Source organism: Chlamydotis macqueenii, chromosome 17 (assembly GCF_036417535.1).
Source record: "Chlamydotis macqueenii isolate bChlMac1 chromosome 17, bChlMac1.mat, whole genome shotgun sequence".
Taxonomy (NCBI): Eukaryota; Metazoa; Chordata; class Aves; order Otidiformes; family Otididae; genus Chlamydotis; species Chlamydotis macqueenii.
The window spans coordinates 11,619,503-11,637,203 of NC_141572.1; the positions used below are offsets into that span (position 1 = coordinate 11,619,503).

The window sequence follows — 17,701 nt, forward strand, 5'->3', positions numbered from 1 at the left end:
GGCCGTGCCCCGCCCCAGGGCTGCTTAGCGCCCCGCCCTTTTCCTCGCCGCAGGCCAATCGGCGCCCCGCCCCCCTCAGCGCCGCAGACCAATCCCCGAGCTACGCCGCCGTAAGTTTCCCGCCCCTTCCGCGGCGAGGACCAATGATAGTGCGGCTACGCCCCTCCGGTCCCGCCCACCACGTGCCGTGGCGGGCGGGCGCGGCAGCTCCCAGCACTGGGTCTCAGCCCGCGCAGGGCCCGGCCCGGCCCCGCCGGCCACCGCTCCCCGCCCCCGCTCGCAGAGCCCCCTCGAAGCCCCGGTGAGGGAGAAGCGGGCCCCGGCCCCTCCCGTTCCCGAGGCACGGACCCGCCCCGCGCTCCTGGAGGTAGGGCTCGGCCCGCGCCACGCCTCGCCTCAGCCCGCCCGCGAAGCACAGAGGCACGGCGGCGCACACCGGTCAATGTAAAACCATTTTTTTAATTCTAAATCACTTTCACAACAGTGAAAATTAGTGAACAGTAATGGTAGTGCACGAACCCAGCCATTACGGGCTGCGCGCAGTCCGAGTACGAGGGGGGACGATACAAAAGCACAGCAAGAAAGGGCGGGAACAGCAGCGTTAACACTTTCACCCTCGGGTTGCCACAAAATACGGGCTCTCGGTCAGGTTTCTGCAGCCACCTCCGTCTAAATCCATTATGCCTCTCACCAACAGATGGAAAAAACCCCAAGCCATTAAAATTCTGTATTTTAAAACGTGTTAGTTAAATCAGTTTCAATACCTCTTGAACCTATTACAGCCACTTTTCTGTCCTCCTTACCAGAAAAAGGCTTTGAAGGGACACCCTGCTCCTCCCTGGATAAGCTCTGCTCTTCGCATCGAGTTTCTCAATAAAAAAAAAAAAAAGAAGGAAAACCATCCTTTTTAGTATCACATGAACTTTCCCTTCTCATCAGCAGGTGGTGCTGCCCGCTCATGAAAGGAAGACAAAGCTGCGACACCGTCCTACAGGCAGTTGCTTACAGGAACGCAATAAGCAGCCTTTCTCCTAGAAAGCATCCTAGTTACCACGTTACGCACTGGAGAAGAACCATACGCAGAAGTGACACTTCTCAAAAGTGCCACACAAAAAAATTTGAAGCACTACGTCAACTATTTATAGTTGAGCAATATATTCTGACAGATTATCACCGAGTCCGGTATAAGTTTGACTAGAGGTGGCAAAACACTGCAGAAGCTTTGCAACATTCTACTTGCCAGATGGAATTTTGGAGGTAGGCAAGTTAAACTTCAGTCACCCTCTCTCTTGATACCAAAAGTGAAGAGTTTATAATTACATTTCTACAACAAATCATTAAGGTGTCCTGCCCAGGAACCTCATCCATACACTAGAAAACCCCTAGCTCTTGAAACAAAGTTTTTATGAGTTGATTTGTTTTGTCAGTTGTCTGTCTATTGCCAGGGAAATCACAATATTCATCTTGCAGGAAATCAGTGATCTGAATAAAAATAATCTAAAAACAGTAAGAGAAAAAAAAATGGAATTGCCTAGTCAGAGAAATATGAAAACTGTTCATCTTGCTAGGGAATCTCTCATATCTGCTGTTCTGAAGGAACCTACAGAAATACATCAGGAGTACTCTTTAAAGCTGAATACCCAACAGGATTCCAAAATGGCTACAGAGTGCTCACCTTCTGAAATATTTTCCCCTCAGTAGAGAAATGGTTGTGGTCTCCTCTAGCACTTCAAATTAATCTCTTTGGTAGATACTCTTGCACTGTAGCCATTCTGCTGTGGCATGGCATAGCTGTACACACCTGTAGAGAAAAGCTCTTCCATATGTTCCCCACTGTGGCATGTGCTAGCAAAGGCACGATCTCATTTTTCCTCCTGTATAATTTTACAGTATGACAAGTTTAACCTCAAAACTCAGGTAAAGATGCCTTTTTTTTTTTTTCCTCTGCCCAGATAAGCTGATCTCAGATCTGTAATAGGATTTTATTTGGAGTACATGACCTTGCGTAGAAAGTCTCAAAGCTCTGGAAAGAATAAATGTAGCTACAGTGACAGGGTTTGGAGGGGATTATCCATGAGTGCAGCCACAGGCTGCTGCGCAGAACCAAGGAAGACAACACTGTTTTGTCAGTGAGGAACTGGGCTGGGTGAGGCAGACAGGTGCGTCGTACTGTTCGGCAACCCCACCCAGCTCCACAACGAGAGAATCTTCCAGTGTCTGGCTCCAGCAAATTCAGAGTTTAAAAAAATTGCAGCATAAATTCATATCCCTTCTTCTAAAAGCCATACGAACCGCTTCAGGAGGGGTTTTCCATCACACGCCGGGAAATAACAGCAGGAAAAGAAACCAGTCTCCAAACCTGGTTCCATTTGCATCACCTGCTGCGCCCAGAGTCTCAGCAGTGCTGCAGACAATTTCCTGAAGAAGGCTGGATGCTGATGTGAAGACGTTCAATAACATCCGCAGCTCCGGCAGATCCCTCGTGGTTGCCGAGCAGGAGATACTGATCACGCTGCAGGAGTTGCCTTACCTGCCCAGTCTACCTTGGGGTAACCGTCTTTCACATAAACCTGGTGTCACTGATTGGCACGGGATTTCAAAGCAGCACTCCTTTTAGGAGCGGAGCTCAAAGCTAGGCCCATGGTTTGTGGCAGGAACCTGTTGTACAAGACAGCTGAGCTGAAATACGCTTTTAAACCAATGTTTAATTTCCAACTCTGGTGCAAAAACGCAAGATTTCTTCATTGTGCTGTGGTACCACCAATTCCTGAAGCCCATCATTAGCTATGGAACCAGACACCAAGAGGTTTAAAATGGGATGGGGATGCAGTTTGTAACTGTTTCAGTGGCCTTGTTGGCCATGAATAGACAGAATAATGGAAAAGATTATGCAATCAACAGCCAGAACATTATCACCAGAGCCACAAACAGGAAGAGGCGGGATAGGAACTGCTCATCCACATATTGAGGAGTCCCTGGAACAGCTGGAAAACAGGAAGTAAAAAAACAGTTCAGCTCCTTCCTCTTCTCTATTATCATGTATATTCTGAAAACAGTACATTCATAAATTGAAAGATATGCAAGGAATCTGCCTGCTGAGAAACCGTTGCTATTGCCCACCCTCAGACTGGCCAGCCATACTGGAAGATCAGAAGGAAGAGAAGCATCAGCTCCCTGCAGCAGGACTTGTAAATCTGCTCATGACTAATGGCAGCAGGCAGCTTCAAGCGCTAGAGTGCAGGCAGGCTGCTCAGGGTACTTCTGGGGATTGTGCTGAGCTAAGGTCACTGCTTAGTTCACTGCTGAGTCCTGAGCTAAGGTCACCATTTCCATCCTAAGGAACTTTACACCTCTACCTGAGCGCTCCTCCTCATCAAGGTGAAACATCTCTGAATAAGGAAATGGTGAAACGGTCAAAGCTGCATCTGTAGCCTTGACCAAGAGAACTAATGAAAAGCACATGAGCTCTAAAGCTCAAGCTGTACCTTTCTGGAGCTGCTGTATTGAATCCACAGATGAAAAGCAGGTAATGGAGTTGATTAAATTACAGCTGTTACAACAGCATGTATTTACATGCTCCTTAGCTCAGTCACACCTCCACACATATTTTCAGTGGACAGTGAAGTATAGTTAGTAGGGAAGTAGTGTGACCCAAGGATAGCACAGGTCCTTGGCAACATAAGCCTGACATGAAGAATGTGTTTCTGTTTCTCATAATTCCTATGCCATATGAAGGTTTCCCAGGCCAAACATTTCACAGAGGAAGTCCAGAAAATCCTGGACAGTAGGTTTTTGTGTTCAAAACAGGTAAACTCAGTTTGCCTGCAGTGCAGATGGAGAAGAGGTTTTTGAGAATTACTTAATTTTTAGAAAACAAGGCCACTACTTGAAGTAACCAAACAGTTTTTTCTTAATTAAGAACAATTAAATTATTTCAACTGAAAGTTATTTTTCCTTCTCATCTTTCAGGTAGTAGTCCTTTCTTGCTGTTTTCAGAATATGAGTCTCATTCTCCTTTTATTATTATTAGAAACTCCAGTCCAACTTGTCTCATTTGTCAGAGGCAGTCCACTGGAGTACCAGAGGAGACACCTGAATTAAAGGGGAGAACTCTCCAGTGCCACTGTCCCTCTCCAGTTCTACTGTCCTCTCAGGAGGGCCTTCGGCAAGTCATATGGAAGTGACAAACTAGCTTCTTAGATAAGCACTCGTACAAAAACCTGTAAGCCGTAAACTGTGTTTTCTACTGGGTGTTTTCCCTCATTTAGTGTCTCTATCTACAACACTGATTTACTTTACTGTTCATAAAGTTTTGTCATTTAGCAGATTATTTGTTTAAAAGTTACAAAGGAGTCTGTAAAACATCTGTTTGTGACAGGACTCTTGGAGAAGACAGGATGCATGGTACCTGGAGGAGGTCGCCCGTCGTTTATGTTGAATGCTGTTGCAAATATACCAAAGGGAAATGCCCCAATTCCGAATGACATTTGGAAGCCACCATCACCAAACCCAAAGCCCTGGAATCCCTGCAGAGAACAAAGCAGCAGAAGAGGGGAAAAAAAAAAAAAAAAAGGTACCAATTATTTAAAGCCTATTTCAGAATATTTTGTAAATGTGCAGACATTCCCTCTCACTGGCTTTCCTACAGCTGAAGGAGTATCATGCTGTCTTGTCATCTTTCAGTCTGCCACACTATTGTCAAACACCTCCTTAGTTCCCCTGGTTTTAAAATGTTTCACACAGGAGCAAACTTGCCAGACAACCCAAAAGTATGAGAAAATGAAAACAGTAACCACAGTTCTTGCTTGAAGGCCACAAATTAACAAAAGTGTTTCTGTAACATTTCTCAACTTAAAATAGTATGTATCTGACAATATATCAAAGACAACATTACCAATTTTATTTAGAAAGTCTTAAAATGTATTACTAGTTCTGCGTTAATAGCTATTAGCCATATAAGAAAGGCATTGTAAAAAATAATCTGCATTGATTTTCAAGATACGTGTGCATAATTTAAACATTCAGTAAAGTGATAAATTGTCAGTGGGAGGCATAGAGCATTATGGGGAAGAACAGTGTCAAAAATAAATAAATAAATAAATTACCAGGGGGACTCAAATTAAGGTGGCGTATAAAGTCATCTGGGGTAGGAATGCAAGACATAAGGAAAGGAGGAAAAAAAAGGAGGAGTTGCAATGCAACAGCATCGACCCCTACGGGATCTGGAGAAAAATTCCGTATCAAGTCAAAAGATAAGTCTTCTGAATCAAGATGAATCCTACGGTATAAAAGCAATGTACTATTTGAGAGCCAACTGTATATGACTAAGTAGTTGCATCACGTTTAAAAATTGTGGAGAGCCATGTTCTGAAATCCAGCAAACTGTCGTCTGGTCTCAGAATTAAAACAGTGATACCAATTCTGAAAAACCCTCTGGTCTATCACCTCCAAACAGTGGGACGACAAAGATTACTCCACTCAAATAATAAAAGCCAGACATTTCTGGGTTGACCCTTGATTTGAGGAGTTAGTCTTTTGACTATGACCTTTCAAGTGTTTTGCTGTTAACTATCAGGGACAACAAAACACCCTGCATGGCAGGTCCTGCGCCTGTGGGAAAGAGGAGGGCAGCATCTTCCCTGCTATGTCTTCATACCAGGTTCCTCTGACTTACCAGCACCAGCTAAAAGGTTCAAACAAGGTATAACAGCTGATTTAATAAGAAGGCAACTCCCTAGCGAGACAGAACAACTGAGCTCCCAATGCATTCAATACAGAAATGTTCCTTAATCACGCCCAGCAGAGCTGTTTGCTCGAGGCATGAGCTATACAAATGCTCTCCAAGGATCCTAGGCTGAGTTACACGGAAATATGCAATTGTTTCATCAGGCCACGCTCACTGCCATCATGCTAAAGAACACTGGTCTGTCTTACTGGCTACGCCCACTGTCTGGTCAACCTACACCAGCTGCTGTTTACATTCAACCTGTGTAATCTCCTCAACAAACCCACAGGTCCCCCTTCAAATCAAGACGTATCCAACAGACATCTACATTATTTCGCTTGTAATGCCGTGGTACAGTAACATCCCATAAAGAAGCTAGAAGCAGGTGTCAGTGCCAAAAAAGTCAGTTCACACGTGGATTATATATTTCCATCACAGGTACAGTTTGACAGAAATATACTTCCACAAAGAATTTTCAGAGCAAAGCGTTTCTTGTATTTATGTATGGAGAACAATCAAGTATGAAGAGCATTTCCAGTGATGCCACACAGCGCTGTTTTCATGAGGCACGATTCAAGTTAGCCCATTCTTTGGGATGCTAAAGGGCACTATGGGAATGGAGTTTTCTGCCATACCACAGCTATCAATTATTCATAAACAACCTATTGAGGATGAGCAAGAAATGTAAGCTATAGGATTCTCACACAGGATCTTACGCACACATTGTGTCCCCCAGGATGAAGAGATAGCACCATCAATAAAAAAAAACTTATCTGCTCGAGCTTGTTTTTTCACTTACCCCTCTGTTCTCTGGTTCAGGTCTCTGTCCTTGGGGTCGTGGTGGAGTTTTCTCTCTGCAGGAAGTTGTGAAGTTAGCTCAAGTGCAGGATACATGACAATAGTATCCGCAATAGCCTGGCTAATAAGGCAGAACGAACGCAGAGCATGCTCTCACAGGGCCATGCTGCAGCAGAGCTGCAGGTAGTGTGCGAGCGAGCAGACCACCCAGCTTATGGACCTTCAGCGTCACAGCACTGAATGAAGATACTGCACTTTTGAATAAGAAAGTCTCATTGCAAAGGCTAGAAACTGAGGACATCAACATTTTATATAAGCTTCTCCAGTCAGATAACATGCATTGCAACCTGCTACTTGCAACTGATAATTAACATCCAAATCAAATTAAAATAAATCGCCAGTTGAACAAGAAATAAGGTGTGCAAACCCAGGCCCTGAAAAAGCCAGAAATATTTGGCAGAAATGTCAGTTCTGTCTTTTGACAAAGTATTTAGAGAATTGTGAATCTAGCACTTTGATAATTTCATCTTTAGTTTTCACACAGTAATAGTTGTATTTAGGTTTCTTACCTGGGGTCCTGTTGCCCAGTGCTACCTCTTCCATACAAAGGAATAACTTTATCTCGACTGATTCCTGCTTTGCATACAGGACACACTTGTCTGTTTGGCCTGGTCTCTAGCCACTAAAAGAAAGGAAATTATGAGAAAACTAGTAAAAGACCATGAAAACAGCAGCATGCAAACCTCACCTGCAGCCAGGCAGAGACGTTAGCAGTTTCTCAGAAAGCCATGGAACAAAACACTTTAGTAACTGTGAAGTACTCTCTAAAGTGGAGTTGGCATTTTGGCTATTTGGCTATTGTTCTAGTACAATCCACTTGCTGATGTGTAAATATTCAGAACTGCACTGGAGTAAAATATGAAGAAATTAACAGTACCAACAGTCCTGCATAGGCCAAGGGCTCCTTTCATCTATCTTTTCGATAAGGGTACCACAACGTAAAACACTACATAGGCAAAGAGCAGTACTCTCAACATGTAAGCCTGCAAACTAAACCCCTGTGAACTGCCTACAGTTATTCTCCTACCAAAACTGGGAACACTCAGTGTTTAAGACACTTAAAACCATGAGGCAAGTAGAACAGAACCTAAGTTTTCTTTTTGCCAAAGAGCAGATTGCAAGGTGTTGCACATGAAGTTGCATTTGCAGGTCGTGATTGCCCTGGAGAGAATGAAGCGCACTTGAAAAGAGGGAGATGCTCCAGAGAACCGAGGGCTTTATTGAATAAGAGGCTGATGAAAGACAAAGTAAAAGGAAACCAGCTTACCTGGTGTAAACAAGGCCAACTGTGAGCGTTCCCAGGACAATTTGTTCACAGAGCAGAAAGAGAGAGGAAAATAGAATGAGTTACTGACAACTCGATCCGACCAATGTATAAAGTGTATCACAGATGGCACAGCTTGCAGACAACAGAATCCTGGAATCCAGCTAGGCTAGTTCTATAACCTCCCATTAAAATAATTTTTGAAAGCACAGACCAAGACCAATCTCCACTGGTCTTGTCAGGTTATGCAATCTAAGTTAGTTGCTAACGTGATTCTCTGCATATCACCTTTGATTCCTGGGTCCTCATCCATATAAAGGCCCATACAGAGGCTTAATTAATCTTAGTGTTTACTGTACAGATTTTCTCTTCTGATACCATGAAAAAGATATCCCTGAGCTAAGATGCAAATGAGGAAAATGTCTGTAATGGGACTTCAGGATTGTAAAAGCAGTCACGCAAGGGACATTTAGCTAAAATATCAGCCACGTTCACAGAATCATGGAATAATTCAAGCTGGGCAGTACTTCAGGTGACCTTTACTCCAACCTGACGCTCAGAGCGGGGTCAGCTATTGAGATCAGACCCAGTTGCTCAGGACAGAGAAATTCCCATTATATAGAACTACTCGTAAGATTAAATTAATGTGACAACTTAAAAAAGGTCAAAGACAAACAAGCAAGCTACGAGATAAAACTGCTAAGCAGACATTTGCTTTCAAAGTGGTCTTGACAACACTATTCAGACAAGATACGTGCTATTTTTTAAGGTTCCATTCTTCCAAATCCTTTTGTGCAATAATTTAATCTAATCTAATCTTATCTTCGTATTCCATGAGCAAGTGATTTTCCATCTCCTCCTAGAATAAAAACCTGGATTTTCAGGTGTTACACACATTTACACAGAAGAGAAATGCTCTTTTAGGCTTCTTTTTATTAAAGAGCATAATTTAACCTACTATGTAAAATAAACCAAAAAACCCCACATTTGGCTATGTCAATCCTTAATAACTTCTTAACATTCAAGAAAGTATGTTCTAGGCCACGTTACCCAAATAAGAAACGCTGCATGCTTATTATATTTGTGCGACACATTCCCAAGTCAGATCAGAAAACTGAAAAGTTAGTATTACAACTGCTGTACGATGTGAAAAGAGAAATAGCCCACATGTAAGAGCTTGCTTTTTTTTTCTTTAATGGTTTCAACGGGAAAAAGAGCAAGCTCGTAGGAAGTATAAAAAATACAATTTGTCCTCCAGAACCTAGTTTGCACAGGTATGCACAGGTTAGAAAGGAACTTAGGTCTGAATAAGATACCTGTGCAAGACCAAACAGCACAAATAAAATGACACCCATAACCAAGCAGTATCAGTGAACACTGAAGTGTGTGTTTGTTTGCTCTTATAAAACAACCCAGAAGTACAGGAAGTTTAAGATGCAAGAAACTCACTCCCTGGAACATGAGTGGAGAAAAACAGCTGAGGAGCAAAACCAAACTACTCTTACAGTAAAACCACGGTCCTTACTCATTTTATACAAGATGTTTTATTTGACATCTAGAATTGCAGAAATCATAGGCTTTTATGCGATCAGAGAGATACATGGTGTTCTGGTTTATCTGTGGGGGTTTCAGTACTTACCAGAAGAGGTGTCCACACAAGCTGATAACCGCATCCTTGGCAGTGTCTAAACAGATGTTACATTCAAAAGTGTTGTCCTGATTAGTATTGTCCCCAGGACCGTTACTGCTACTGCTGCCGCTGGTTCCTCCAGTACTGGAGTTCTTTGTTGATGTAGAAGTTGTGGGTCCTTTGCTTGCCATCCTCAAGAGCTACCCAGACACAAGGTCAAGAAAATTTTTCTGTTGGAATCCTAGCAGTGAGAAAGGGGAAAAAAAAAAAAAAAAAAAGAAACAGAAAACACAACTTCTTGGCATGGTAACATTGCATTCTTGTCCTGTTCCAAACTGGTAGTGATTTATCTAAGAAGCACTCAAATCCTATTGTTGATGGTTTTAGTTTAACATAGCCAAGAGGGATCTTTTTTTAGAAACTAAGCTACTTTAAAGTCCTGTAGTATGACCTAGCTGATGACCTGTATTTTAAAGTTACTGATAAGCAACTGAGATCCACAGCCAAAATAAAACCATTGTATTTTCTCGTAAGTGCCATTTGCTAGGAGAAGAATGAGCTCATCTCAATTCCAAAAATTCATTCCAAGTTATAACTGTGAGTGCAGTCTGAAATAGGATTTAATCATGAACAATTCACCGTTTGGACAGACTGACTTAAAGCATAGTTTTAAGTTCAACGTTCATTAGTTGGGAATATTAATGATAATAACAGCAAGCAAAGGTGGCTTAGTACTTGACTGGTCTCATCGGCAGTATATTGCTGGTCTTACAGCAGTGTGTTGATATGACTATCAAACATTTCCAGTACTTTCAAAAAATCAAACATTTCTAATCTAGTATTAATGGAGAAGTACTAAAATTTTTACTTTAATGTGCTTTAATTTTACTTACATGCTTTCGCCTCTCATTATCACCACATTTATCAAAGAACACAATTTATTTTATTTCAGTAGCAACAACCTCTACAGTCTAATTCCTTGAAATGCAAATTCTGCAGTACCTAAAAGTTTGAGACTCAGGACAAGGTGTTTACATTTCCAGAAACAAACATTTTACCAGTACGAGATGTTTAATCCAAGACCTAAGAGTTTCAGCAGTTATAGAAATTAATTCACCAAAACAAAAATGTTTAAAATATTCCACTGTGCTTGTCATGAAGCTCTGACATCATGTTGCTGCTGCAGGGATATGAATACTTAGACACGGTTATGAGAAAGAAACGGGTGATTATCTGAACTTTTTACAAGTGTACAAACAATTAAGCATTTTAAAAGGGCAACATGAATTTTTCAGAAGCTAATTCCTTTGCAAACTTACCCCACAAGCATTAAAGGCTTTCCTTAGTGTCCCCTCTTTGTAGCAGTGCTGAAGCACAAGTGCAGGGCAGCAAAATAAAGCCTCAGTATCTCTAGCTGTTGCGGCCAAGAGCTTTTTCATACAATACAATCCCACTGCACAGTCAAGAAAGCATCATACTCCAGCCTCATGAAGGTATTGCAGTGAAGGCACTCAATTACAGCAAGTGAAATATATTTTTGCAGAGCTTTTTCACTCAGTTACATCATTTCGCACAGTGTCCCAGAAGGGCAGCTTCTGCTGCATGTGTAGTCACACATGCTGTGAATTTAACATACATTGCTTTCAGCACTGCTGACTCTTAGCATTTCACACCATGACTTCATTTATACTCAGCAGCAACGCAGTTCATTGTAGAAAATTAAAATTCATGTTAGTTCAAGGCAGATGGAAATGCTGCCAGCCTACAAGCTATATGCTAAAGACACTTGGATTTTTCACACATCCTTACTACCAGAATCTTCAGCCTATCTTGCTCAGCAACACATTGTAAAAAAATACTACTGTAATTTTATGGAATGGGCACAAGAAATGTCTGTCTCACAACACCAGGAAACCATGTAGAAGAGGCAAATAAATGAATTTGTGTCCCTAAAGCCAATGTGGAAAAAGGGTCCTTTTTTCCAAATTACATTCCATATATTTAACACCAGAAATCTGGAGACTCATCAAAAGGATAAAACCTGTATCTTCACAAACAGCTAATTAAAAAAAAAAAATCTTAGCTTTTAGTAACTATGAAAAATAAATAAATCATTAAGTTATGAAGAAGGAGAGAGAGAAATCCATAAGAGTATCATTAATGTAATGGAATAAAGATGGCCGAGACAGAAGAAAGACCAAAATGATACAATACAACAGGCAGGGAATCTACTCTCCTAGAAGAAGGGCATTCCTTAGTCTGTACTGGGATCCTCTCCTAATTATTTCTCCATAGACTGACTGGGCCTGATAACCTATTAGGATATAACCAATTTAAAATACATCAAAACACAACAATAAAAATAATCAATCTTATTCTGAGAAGCCTTCTCAAACATTTGCTCTTGTCTCTGGAATACTGTTTAACATAAGGAGGTCTGTAACAAGTGCTGTTGGGGTCTGTGCATCTGCAGCTCACACTGTACCTATCCAAAGGCGCAAGTATGAAACAGCATCCAGTGACTAAACTTACATTTGGTAATCATACATTGTGTGGCTTGTGAGCGTAGTCTGTGAACGCTAAAGTAGTACTTCAGCTGCAAATTCAGCTTGTTCCAAGTGCAGAACAAGCTCAAAATTGTCGAAATGTCACTCAACTACTTAAAACTCTGAGATAAAACTTTTTCTGGGGAAAAAAAAAAACAAACAAACAACAACAAAAAAAAAAAACAACACCAAACCACAAACTAAAAAAAAAAAAAAAATCCAAACAAACACCAACACAGCAGGCCAAACCAACCCCATTTTCACTTTGATTTAGAGTTCAGAAGGAAGACCGAGTACGCTGGTATATAACACGACTTCTGGGGTTAAGTAAATAGAATTTAGAGATGCCAGTCCAGGTTTGCTAAACCCCTGCGCTTTAGGTCAGGTCTCCAAATCAACCCCAGTCACATGATGAGTAGCAAACAAAACAAGTGAAAGGATATAAAAATCGGCTGTATTCTAACTGCAAGCATTCAAGTATTTTATCTTTTTTCTTTCTTGCTTCTTTGCTGTCTAGATATTTAGAAGAAAACAGTATCTTTGTTACTTAAAAGCCATCTATATTAGCTGTTTATTTCCTTTAACTCATGACACCTGTGATATCCCAACAGGTTGTTCTGAAAATGACTGAATCACTGACATTTGCTACATCCAAGAATCAAGAGTGGCAACAGATGAATGATTAAAAAACAAAGAATCCATTTTCGAGTAGTCTTCCTAAAAAAAGGCCAGTGGAGCATGAAGAAGACGTGGAAGTGAAGACGCATGTTTAGGGGTCCAGCACAAATCCCACCAAGTTGCGTAAAGAACAAGCGTGGCTGAAAGACCCGGTGAAACTGGACCTCTGAGAAGCAGACTGCGCACTGGGACCTGAAAGCTTCACGACAACCAAGAGCACGGGAGGTCTGTGAAAGACCTAAGTGCAGGAAACTGGTAGGATCTGTGTACTATCTATAAATATTGTGTATAAATCTCACTAACAGGGAATGAAAAAGAATTTTTACTCAAATACTTAAAAAAACTAAATCTATAAATCCAGTGGGAGAAGCTGCACACCAGGAAAATGCGAGCCCAGTGGCCACTGTAAAAGATCACGTTTCTGAACTCTGCAAATGAAAAATGACTGCATTTGCCAAAGTACACTGACCTGCTCCTAAAAATATAAAAGAAACACTTAAAGACAGACTGGGAGTTTCCCCTGTAAGTTAAAGCATACAAAAAAATCCACTGGAAACACAACAGGTGAACAATAATTCAACCCGAGAGAGACAGAGAGGGAATATAAATTAGAAACTAATGTCACCTATGGAACAGTTGTAGAACACACGTTTGCAGCACTACAACATTAGGATGTTTGAAGTATTTACTTTTTAATCTTCTTTACATGAGCAACAAGAAAAATTTCTGATGAGGATACAGAACTCTGGCTAGTTTATTAATAAAACTAAAAATTAACTCCTCTTTGCAACAGCTAATGTATAACAATGAAACAAAAAGAAGAGTGTTGTTTGATGTAAAATTCCACTAGAAAGACACTTTTCCATATTTCTTTCCTAATTAATCTTATTTTATTTAAGACTAGGGAAATTGAAACAATCCAGATCTAGTTTGTTTCTGAAACAAGTTCTGGTTTAGTTTCTGAACTCCTTGCTGTTTAAATCAAAAGGAAAACTTGTCAGGTTATCAATGAGACAATGTCATTTTCAGACACATATGACAAATCTTGTAAAAGGAATATTAACATTACACATTCTATCTAAATCTAAAAACATCACTCAGTTTATACAAATACACCCACTCATAAGTTTAACAAAAATCCGATTCTTAACCTATTACAATTGCCCGGACTTCAATGACAGCTAACAGATGACCTGAGTCGATAATTGTTGACAGTGCCTAGAAGAAAGTTTTTATTTTTTTACTTCTTGACAGTCATTTTTAGATATTCTTAGCAAACACACAACTGAAGTCCTACTGTTAATCATTAAATACACATTCATCTCTCACTACCTTTTTACTCTGTGCCGTCCCCCAAACATGTTACATTTTAACACCTCAGACTTCTGAGTTCATCTTTTCACTTCCTGTGACCTGCTCAGCATCACGTACCTGCTTTTTAGTATTACCATAAAGTGGTCCCAACATACAAGTCTGCGTAATCACTCGGTCTTGCAAAGCAGCCATTTGCCTTACGGACCAACGTGCCCTTGCTTGGCCTCATTTAATTAATTGGGATTCTACAACCTATGTCCCTGTTACAGTTGCTGCGTCTAGGATAAGAGCCCTGCTGAAAGGCTGCTTTGGCAAATCTGAGGATTCAACATACCTCACAGATGCAAGACATTATTACAAACTATAAAAAAAACGCATATGATTAAAGGAATTATTTTTTTTAACCTTTCCATAAAAGTATAATATTGACTTCAATAAAACGTCGCACAAATCTTTAGACAAAGATCTTATCCTCTTACCTCGTAAAGTCCAAATGAAAAAAAAAAAAAGGAAAGAAAAAAAAAAAGAAAAAGAAAACTGATATAACCAGTTGAGTAATACTGCCTGAGCATTTTCCTGGTTTGGAGCGTTATGTAAAACAACAAATGCCCTTTAAGTGGGTTAACCAGGTTAGCAGCAAAACATGAAAATCAAATAAAGTAGCGATTATGTGTTTTAAGAAGTGATAAGCAATTCCCAACGGAAAAAAAAAAAAAAATTAGTGTCATGTACCAGAAGTTATCGCTTCGCGACCGTACCTAGAGGCAGGCATGTATCTAAGGCGAGCGGGCGCTTCTCCTCGCAGAGGGCTTCAGCCTCGCCGCAGGACGAGGGGGCAGGCGCCAGCAGGCCGCTCCAAACGGGGATTTCGGAGGAAAACCCTCGCAGGCGGCGCCGGGCCCTGCGCGCCGCGGCGAACCCCGGACCGCAGCTCCGGCAGCGGACCTGCCGGGGCGGGACAGGACAGGACCGGGGCTGCGGGACCAGCGCCGGGCTGGCCGAAGCCGGGGCTCCCCCGCCTCGTTCGCTTCAAACGGGCGCAGGCGGCTCCGGCCTCCCAGCGGCCCCCGGGCACGGCTCGGCCCCGGCCCGCTCCTTCCGCGCCTCAGAGCGGCCGCCCCGCCTCGGCTCCCCCTACCCTCCGCCACCAGCCGGGATCCGCTCGGCTCGGCTCGGCTCACCGGCGGATCTCGCCGCTCCCCCGCAGCAGCCCCGAGCCGCGGAGCCGCTCCCCTGCCAGCGGCCGCCGTCACCTGATCGCCCGGAAGCCCGGCCCTGACGGAAGGGACCGGCCTCCCCACCGCCGCGCTGGGCCGCGGGGCCGCGTTCCGCCCCGGGCACGGAGCGGTGGGCGCTGCCGGGCTGCCCTTCCTTCCCCCAGGCCCCCGAACCAGACGCCCCCCCGGCCGGTTGTTACCTCGGCGAGGGTTGGGGTAGATTTAGCCGCTACCACCGCCGTAAGCCCTGCCTGCGCGCTCCCTGTGCGTTTCAGCTCCGTTTCTATCGCAGTTTCGCCGCCTGCTCATTGTGAGGTGTTGCGGGGGCGGTGTCCAAACGCCTGCCTCTGAAAAGAGCAAAAAACTACAAATCGTCAACGGCAGGAAATGTTCGGCCCAAGCAGGGAAGGAAGGCAGGCGGCAGCTTTGAGGGAAAGAAAGTGTTCAAACGTGTGGGCAGAGGAGCATCTCCGGGACGGGGACAGAGAGCTTTATACAGGTATTTACACAGCTGTGAGAGCCCACGGAGGTGGAGAGAGGGGCAAAAGGGAGGGCGAGGAGGGGACCTGGTGCCTGAAGGAGAGGTCAGAGCTGAGAAAGGTGACCGAGGAGGCACCTCTGAGGGATTTTGTCCCTGCTCTGGGGACACCGAGGCAGGAAACAGGGCAGAAGTGCTTGTTTTACACAGTGGAGAATGGGTGAACCCTAAACCAAGGCCTCGCACTAAAGGCAAGTCTTACGAGTAGTTAAGGTAAGAAGTGGAGGGAGGTTAGTGCCAAGGGAGCCTGACAGAAAGGGACTGAGGATGTTGTCTGATGCCTGTCTGCTCACTGAGGTGGCTTGAGACTACACAGCTCTAGTGTGAAGGGTTGAACAAGCAAGCCGGGAAGTGTTCAAAAAGGTAAAAACACAGCTGTACTGAGCCTTCATACTGCTTTCAGTAGCACGTAGGCTTGGCAAAACTCATGTCAAAGTGGTTGTCCAGCAGCCCTCCTGGAATTGCCATCCACATTGATGTGTCACACTGGAAAATTTGTGGTTGAGGTGAAGATGGAGATAATATCTGAAAATGATTAGGGCATTAGGACACATGTTGTAAAGCTGGCCTACCCACACTAGCAGTGTATTTGCTGTCTGTGAACATTTCTCTAACAAAGCAGGCTATCTTGTTTTCAGCAAGAGAGTAAAGCAGCATGGTTTGGCAAAACTTCAGCATTCAAGCAAAAATTTGGCATCTTGGTGTAGTATCAGATTACTAAGAAGTTAACAAGGCCCCAAAGGTGTAAATGGTATCCCCTGGATGCTGATTAAAACAAAGATGAGTTTCTGAAACTTGACCAGCTTAGACTAGGCACCATGTAAGTCTACAGTCAAAAGAATTTCAGTACAAAAAGTAAAAAAAAAAAAGTTAGTTTCTGTTATTTTAATCATGGGAATAAGTAATGCCCATAACAGTCTTTATTGTTTGGGTATCATACAATACTAAAGCAATCTGAAAAGAAATGCAGTTTCTGTCTTGGACAACACAGCCACGGAATATTTTCACTGCGCAGTGATAATTTTAACATTTTATTTCTCTTTTAAGTCTCAGAATGGAGTGATATTATTATGCATTTCTATGATTACTTATTTACAGTACCTCTCTTCTGCTTATAGCAACTGTTGTCTTTTTTTAAATGGAAAAGATCCAGAGACAGGCAATGAGTAAGACTGGATGAATGGAAAAGGTGGTGTACAAGAAGAGGATCTTGTTTACAGCTAAGGTGAGCAGGAGGGGAACAGACTTATTTAAAACCATAGGTCAGCTGGGGAATATACGTGGGACATTCAGATGTACTCCCATCGGCAAAGAATAATTACATTGAATGGCAATAATAAATGATGCAAGGGAATACTTTCCTTAGCGAAGCTAAGAAATCAGCTTTCAAAGAGCTATAGATCATGTGCCTAATGGAGATAGAAATATCGTTTATATCTACGTATATTCTAATGGTGATAAGTGTATCATTCTCAGTGTAGCTGGTAGCCAGTAATTGCTTAGAGTTAGAAAAACCTTGTGCCCTGGTGGCCAGTTCATTCTCATGGTGTGCATTAGACTAAATCATGTTGATTTATTCACTTTTTAATGATCTAAGTCACATAATGTTGATATTTATGGTGCACACAAGCCCCCTTCTAAAATTCTCAATTCTGGAAGTCATACATATATCAGGAATCCAAGTCCTTGAAGTGTTTATCAGTATTTTTCTCATCAATTCTTCCTGGTTTACTTATATTTTCAACTCAATGGTATCTTAATTAAATATTAAATCACATTTGGGAATACTCTTCCTTCCTTGGAATTTCCATGTAAAAGAGTTCCTATCTGGCTGTGGCTTTTTGCCTTTGTTCAGCAAGAGCCATTTCCAAGAGCTTCTGCTCACTTCACTTTTCTGTTTTCCATACCACACCAGAAATGTAGGAGACCAT

General features: G+C 42.4%; 2 protein-coding genes across 5 annotated transcripts in view; one reads left to right on the forward strand and one right to left on the reverse strand.

Moving 5' to 3' along the window:
• Window positions 1-439: 439 nt before the first annotated feature.
• Window positions 440-15,547, reverse strand: RNF185 (ring finger protein 185). 4 transcript variants are annotated; one of them, XM_086761156.1, is made up of 7 exons: window positions 15,433-15,547; window positions 9,487-9,718; window positions 7,851-7,869; window positions 7,093-7,205; window positions 6,525-6,579; window positions 4,409-4,526; window positions 440-2,984 (listed from the first exon to the last, which is right to left on the reverse strand). In XM_086761156.1, the coding sequence occupies exons 2-7, from the start codon at window positions 9,666-9,668 to the stop codon at window positions 2,887-2,889; spliced, it is 585 nt and encodes a 194-aa protein (XP_086617282.1). In that variant the 5' UTR covers window positions 9,669-9,718; window positions 15,433-15,547; the 3' UTR covers window positions 440-2,886. The 4 variants fall into 4 exon arrangements, with proteins under 4 accessions (XP_086617282.1, XP_086617284.1, XP_086617281.1 ...); XM_086761158.1 differs by lacking the exon at window positions 15,433-15,547 and adding an exon at window positions 14,774-15,141 and having other exon boundaries at window positions 9,487-9,677; XM_086761155.1 differs by lacking the exon at window positions 15,433-15,547 and adding an exon at window positions 14,774-15,140.
• C17H12orf43 (chromosome 17 C12orf43 homolog) overlaps window positions 15,498-17,701 on the forward strand; it is a 33,161-nt gene continuing 30,957 nt past the window's right edge. Inside the window, exon 1 of the mRNA XM_086761152.1 lies at window positions 15,498-15,731. Within this exon, the coding sequence (XP_086617278.1) occupies window positions 15,620-15,731 (112 nt within the window). The 5' untranslated portion in view covers window positions 15,498-15,619. The remainder of the gene's footprint in view (window positions 15,732-17,701) is intronic.